The 6,963-nt window shown below is 55.6% G+C and overlaps 1 protein-coding gene across 12 annotated transcripts in view; it reads right to left on the reverse strand.

Annotated features, from left to right (window-relative positions):
• Positions 1 to 6,963, reverse strand: part of Nphp4 (nephrocystin 4) — a 114,082-nt gene that overhangs the window by 98,938 nt on the left and 8,181 nt on the right. For all 12 annotated transcript variants that reach the window (XR_003847660.1, XM_029558289.1, XM_029558285.1 and 9 more), the window contains one exon: positions 5,241 to 5,393. Coding sequence is in view for 11 of the 12 variants with exons in the window: in XM_029558289.1 (XP_029414149.1) it covers positions 5,241 to 5,393 (153 nt within the window). In the remaining variant the exon portion in view is untranslated. The remainder of the gene's footprint in view (positions 1 to 5,240; positions 5,394 to 6,963) is intronic.

Below are 6,963 nucleotides of genomic sequence, written 5' to 3' on the forward strand. Positions count from 1 at the left end.
AGGTGACTAGACATTTTTTCACGTCTCCTAGGAAATATCATACACATTACACACACACACACACACACAAACACATGCATACACACACACGCGTATACCACGTACATGCACCACACATGCATGATGATGATGATGATGATGATGATGATGATGATGATGATAAGCCTTTAAGAGAATATCTTCGGGAAGACAACCCACAAACATCTACAGTTTCCACTGACCAATTCAGCCTCAGGCCTGAGCCCAGGTTTCCTGGCCAGTGGCCATCAACACTGACCACTCCAAGCTGGGCCAATTCTGGGTGCCCCACTCTCCCCCAAGACATGCACAGGCTCAAATCCAAGCCAGACACTTCTCTTCCAGGAAGGAGTCACAACGGCAGGGACGGGCCCACAGCACCTCACCACAGCACACAGAGAGGACCAGCCCTGAACATGAGTGGTTCCAAGGTTGAGGCGCTCAGGTCTAGAGGAGTGTGAACGTGAACTCTGGCTGGAAGCATTGCACAGGCATTTATCTGCCTGTCTGTCCAGATCCTAAACAGCCTGGCACACAGTGGCGGCTCAGGGAGCAGCGACTGCCTGCGCTCCCGGGAACACGCTGGAAAACCACACAACTTGCACTCAAGGTACTCACCCCTGCGTCTCGTGTGCAGATGACTGAATTCAGGGTCACAGGGCTAAGTTACCTGCCTGAAACCAGGCTCTGGTCCTTGTACAAATGACAACAAATCCAGCACTCAGGCCCAAAGCAGGCCTGTGCTTTACCTGTAGAACAGCCCTTGGTTAACTCAGAAAAGCAGGAGCACAAACCCAATCGCAACCCAAAGCGAGCCCCCCCCCCCACCACAATACTGCAGAGGGCTGTCAGCCCACAGGGCAGCAGAAGCAGCACACGGAAGCTTTCTTTCTCGGATCCCTGTGACTGGCCGTTCAGTCCTCACACAGCAAGCCGAACCTTGGGAAGAGCCAATACAGTCTCCCTTCAAGAACATTCTGTGAAGCTGGGCCCCACTTCAGGTTGAGCGGGGGACAGGGACAGTGATCCAACGGGGACCACAGTCCCCTCCTGCAGGGTCACAGCACAGGCGAGCAGGGTGATGCCCTCTGCGGAACCAGCTCCCCCGCAGGGCTGCCCACTGGCGCTACAAGGTGTGTGTGAGGACGCCCTCCTTCACCTACAACGTGTGTTAGGATGCATCTTCCTTCGCGTGAGAGGCAGCAAGGCTGAGAGGGGGTCTAGAGCACCTTCCAGACCCAGAATGATGAACAGTGGCTGGGGTCCTGAGTTACTGGTGTTCCCTGACAGCACGCACACGAAAGGGGAAATCGCACAGTTCGTTGCTCAGGAGCCAGAGCCATCAGGACTCCATTCCCACCACACTGGTCTGAAGAGAGAAGCCCAAATACCTGTGTCCACAAACAAGGGCAGCGGGTTTGCCCTACGACCCCCAGAGCACTGGGCTGGTGTACACTGAGGAAGGAGCCCCCGCCCTGGGTAGGGTTGTCTGGGAAGAGCCACAGACCCTACCAGAGCACTCAAGTCAGCAGAGGAGAAAGGGCTAGACTGACGGGCCCAGGGAGGTTAGCCAAGAACAACCCCAAGACAGTTATGTCCACCTGAAAAAGCAATGTGCCAAAACCTGTGCTGTGGCCGCCAGGATTACTTCTTTAAAGATTTTTAGAGGTTGAATGAAGTGTTAACTGTCAGAGAAGAATGAAAGACAATTCCTCTCCACCAGGGAAGGACTCGGAGGAGACTAAAAATTCCAGGCTCAAGGCTAGACCTGGCACTGCCTGGACCCCTGGATGGAGGGCACCCAGGACCCATGCAGAGTCATCATTTATGGAAAGCCCAACTCAGGCTCAGAGTGTGTCTCCTCCAAGACACACCTCTGGTGTTCCAAGTCTCTTCTGAGGACAGCTCAGTCTGCAGCTCTGAGACGGCATCTCCCCATCCCACCCTCCCCTGGTTAATACAAAGACAGCTCAACAAACCAGAGCAAACTTGACCAGTCATCCATCCTGAGGAGGATGCACAGCCACCATGGCCCTGGTTTCAGCCCGATGGCTCTTCAACCTTACATCAGACCTCCCCAAGCCACCGATGGGGGAACCAGGGAAGTATCTCGGCACACCTCAGAACCACCTCGAGAGGCAAGGGGCATTTGATTCATCTGCAGGCATGTGGCCAGATCAGCTAGTCAGCAGGTAATCACGACACACTCCAAACTAATGAGTACCGAGCCCAGCACACTCCACAGGTCAGCCTCAAGTGCACATTAGCATGTGCATGTCTGCACAAAGCAAAAGGAACTTCTCTTCAGTTAACAGAACAACTGGGTGTCAGGAGACAGGAGGAAGCTGCCTGGCCCAGAGAGCCGCTGTGGGTTCAGTCTTCGCTGCTGGACCACCACTGGCCTCTGCTGCTCACAGTGAGCATAGCAGGAGCTGGGGAAAAGAAGGAGCAAATCAGGGCCCAGGCTTCACCCTCAGGGCTCAGGACTCACCCTCGGAGCTCAGAAGACGCTGGTCACCACACACTAAGCTTGAACATTCTCCAACTCCCTGAAGGTTAGGGTGACAAGTTTTCCAGAAACTTCCAGGACCATGCTCCTCTTTTCCCCCTCCCAACACAGAGCCCAACCAAAGACAATCAAGACTGCCGCCCAGGCTGAGCCTGTGTGGCTCCAACAGACCGCACTTCTGAGCCACCAGCATGGATACACCAGGCCAGGAACAAGCAACTGAACCTCAGTTTTCCTGGCTCAGGTCTGTCAGGAGCCAAATGTCCATGGTGCCCAGTCACCTGAGGGAAGTGGAAGCTGGAGTGAGTCTCACAACTGGGTGGTGTTCCACAAGACTGTCGCCCCACCCCCACCCCAGGATTGGAGTTGGAAGGCCCCACTTCTAACCTGCTAACCTGGAGCATGTGCCAGCCTGGGTCAGGATCACCAGTGGGAACAGAGCACATATGCAATGCTGTTCCATCCAGGGGGGCAAGAAGGTTTGTTTTCTCTGCTGATTGGGAATTAAAAGGCAGGTAAGGAGGGTTACCGGGGCTCCTGGGGAGTCCCAGTAGAGCCATCATGATCCCAGGGAAATTGGGGTCCCCTCTTGGGGTTCTTGGTCTCATTAATAAAGTTAAGACTGGACATAAACAGAAGCACGAGGATAAAGAACAGCCTCAAAGGGAACTCAAGGACAGTTTATTAGAGTTGAAAAGGAAAACCCCAGGGCAGGCACACGGTAAATCTCAGAGAGGACAATGGAGAAGATGAGGGAGAAGGGTAGCCACAGGGTGGGGAGGGGAGCTTTAGAGAAAGAGCAAGAAGCCCAAAAGGTTGATAGGGGGCTTAAGAGCGCACTTGGGCTCTGGCCAGACAGAACAGAAGACATGGTTACACCTTCCGAAGGAAAAGCAGCAGACCCAGCAGAGCCTCAGCATGGCTCTTAGGGACTGCACTAGGGGTGGGAATTCCGGGAAGGAAAAGCACATCGTCTTAAGGCCCTCCTAGGGGATGGTCCCCTAACCAGGTCCCTGACCTGCCCCATGGGATTAAACCGTAAGGGAGGAGAGAAGGGCATGTCGCCACCTAGAGGTAGAGCCCATTCTTTATATAGGACTAGTCTAACCCACCTCTAACTGCAGAGCTAGAAGAGGGACAGAGAGGGAGCCAGGAAGGAATGCATTTGCCACTGCAGTGACTGCATCCCAAGCACATGGCCCAGGCTCAGTCGCTGGCACCTCACCACCGGGGGGCATGCAGCCTAGTGGTCACAGGGAGGCACCATCTCCATGTATCTGTTTCCTCCCCTTTAACAAGATTACTGCCCTCCACAGGAGGAGGACAGGGATCAAACAGTAGAATAATTCCAAGCCTGGGCCTCCGCACAAGGGGGAAAGAAAACCACAACAGCCCATCAGGGCCGCCCCCAAAGTCTGCAGAGGCTGCACAGGCCCCGTCAGCAGCAGCACTGTCCAGAGACACAGGACAAACCTTCCAGCATGTCACCGGCACAGGCCACTCACTCCCAGTGCTAAGATGGCCATGGAGGGTGATTCAGAACTGTGCACATGATTTACAACATGGAATCCTGTTGCTCCAACACGCTGGCCAGGCAGACCTTTTCAGAGGCATTTGCATAAACCGTCTGACAACTTCATGTTGTCAGCCCTCATGACAAACATTTTGCCAAGGCTTTGTTTAATCTTCTGACCTCTGGGGCCATCACATCCCTTGACTACGGGTGCTAAGTGAGGCAGCCTCGGAAGGAAGCTGCACAGAATCCTACAATTTGGGTGACAGTCAAGGACAAAGAACAGCTTTTCACAGCTGGCCTGAGGCTCAGCACTGGTTGTGGCCAGAGCAGACCCAGCAGAAAAGGAGTCCATCTTGGAGGGAAGTCAGGCAGGAACTCAAGGTGGCAACCCAGAGGCAGGGACTAAGCAGACCACGGGTGAGCACTGCTCACTGGCATGCTCTCCTGGCTTGCTCAGCTACCTCCCTACAGCCCAGGTGCACCCGCCCAGGGATGGCACCACCCACAGTGAGCCGGGCCCTGCTGCATCAATAAGCAATCAAGAAAATGCCCCACAGACACAGCCAGGGGCCAGTCAGATCTAGTCATTTCTTCAGCTGAGGCTCCTACTTCCCAGGTGACACTAGTTTGTGTCAGTTGTCACCTAGAGTGACCTGAGACACATCCCACAGGCTAGGGGCCCAGACGGAAAAGTGCAGGGGGAGTAAGCCCGTGAGGACAGGCATTCTCCCTACTTCCTGTGCACTGTGGGGTGAGGAGTGTGTCACCACACACTCCTGCCACAATGCTCTCCTCCCCATGGGCCCAGAACCAAGGGAGCCAAGGCCTAAGGGCCAAAAGCGCTGCAGCGGTCCGAGTCCGAAGGAGCCCATCCGCCTTTGTTCCCAGGCATTCTGTCACCACCATCAGACCAAATCCTTGTTTCATACCTCCGAGGGTCCCTGAAGGCAGTGAGACCCTCATATCCCCACCTCCAGCTACGGCAACACATCCACCTGGCCCAATATCTGGCTTCCATGCGAGAGACTGTCTGGGCACAAAGTGCCCCACCACTCAGGCAAGCTTTGCTACTCCGTGCAGTGCCTACTGGTCTGAGCTGTGTGGTCTTGTGCTGAGACCCCACTGTCTGGGCTGCACAGGGCAGGACACCTGCATCTTGCCACAAAGCAGTCCCCACCCACTGTCACCAAGACCCACCTCACTGAAGACAATCCTGGGCGGCTGCCTGGAGCGCTGCATGGTCGGCCTCGATGTGGTTTTCCATGTCCTCCCAAAAAAGTGTCGGTAGGTGATGTCAAAGAGAGACACTCGCAGGTGGCAATCAACCTCTGACAACACGTCCAGCACTCCCTAGAAGACAGCAAAAAAAGCCCTGAAGAGCCACCCCAGGGCTGCTGAGGGGCCCTCCAGAGGGCACTGGGGCCCACAGCACCCACCCCAGGTTTAGAAACCAGCAGCCCAATTTCCATTTGGTAACCCACCTCTCTCCACAGCACCTGGTCTGGTGGAGTTATAAATCACAGTGCTCGGCCCTCCCCTGACCAGTCAGAACCTTGAAAGGCCCTGGGACAAATGCAGGCTCAGGACACACCCAGTGGCAACAGGACATGAGTGGCTAGGACTGCAGGTGACAGTCCTGTATGGACCGAGGGGTCCTGCGGACGAGACACTGGTGCAACAGGACCACGGGGCCCTGGAGCAGGAGGGCTGAGAGCAGCACTCCACCTTTTCTAAATGACCATATTTTCTTTTCTTTGGTCTTTTTGAGAGACAGTCTCCCTGTAGCCCCAGCTAGCCCGGAGCTCACTATGTAGACCAGGCTAGTCTTGAACTCACAGAGATCCACCTGCCTCTGCCTCCCAAGTGCTGGGACTAAAGGTGCAAGCCTCCATGCCTGGCTATATTTTCTTATTTTACGTGTTCTCTGGCATCTGGGGTCTCCCTGACAAGAAAGACACGCCCCCTCTGAATAATTCTCAGAGATGGCCAGCAGCTTACCACGAGAATATCTCTGATGGGCAAACCCACCAGGGCAGACCTCATCTCCCCTCATGCTCCACCTGGCCCTCACACTTCCCATCCCAGGACGCGATCCACACATCACAGCCTGTCCACCTGCTGTGGAGCTGTAAGAAGCTTTCTTCTTGATGGCTGTCATCTCCTGATCTTAGCAAAATCCCAGCATCATTTCGGACCCTGAGTTCCATGACCGCAGCAGGTTGAGCAAGGGGCGAAGACTGGAACAAGACTGAGATGCACAGAGACTGGGGAGAGGCTGCGCCCTTACTACCAACGAGATGAAGAGCCGGGGACAGACACCCACCCACCCCCAGCACACACGGCCCGATCTGATTCAGGACTTGAGTACAGGTGCCATAATATGAGGACCAAGAATAGGGCAGGAGAGGAGGTGAGGCAAGCAGAAGCTGCGGCCTCCGTCCAGGCGGGAGGAGCCAAGGGGCAGACCGGGGCACCTCAGGGTCTGTCCTGATGGAGGGGCTGCACAGAGGTAGCCACAGGCTGGACTTGGCCTGTGAGGGAGAAGCAGGAAGGAAAGGTGACCAGCTGCTTCAGGTGACGCAGCCTTTCCCAGGTCCAGCTGTGCACTGTGTCCCCCTAGTTAAGGGTGACTGCACTTTCCTGTGTGGAGCAGCTGGGAGAGGTGGCTTCATCTGCACGGATGAAGAGGACAGGACAGGACAGGACTCAGGTAGGAACCCCGCTCAGCCTCAGTCATGGTGTTATCCAGGGTGGGGCAGCATCAGAGGCCTCTGCCTGCAGCCTCCCGGACTCTTCCCTCCACCCTCTCCGCACCTACCAGCCCGCTGTCCCATGCCCTAGGCCTCCCTGACCACAGCCACCCTCTGGTCCTTGGCCCTGCCCAGCATCTCCCAGGGACTGTGCAGGCCTTCGGTCGCTC

The sequence above is a fragment of the Nannospalax galili genome, unplaced genomic scaffold (genome assembly GCF_000622305.1).
Source record: "Nannospalax galili isolate Female #2095 unplaced genomic scaffold, S.galili_v1.0 scaffold1488, whole genome shotgun sequence".
Classification (NCBI taxonomy): Eukaryota; Metazoa; Chordata; class Mammalia; order Rodentia; family Spalacidae; genus Nannospalax; species Nannospalax galili.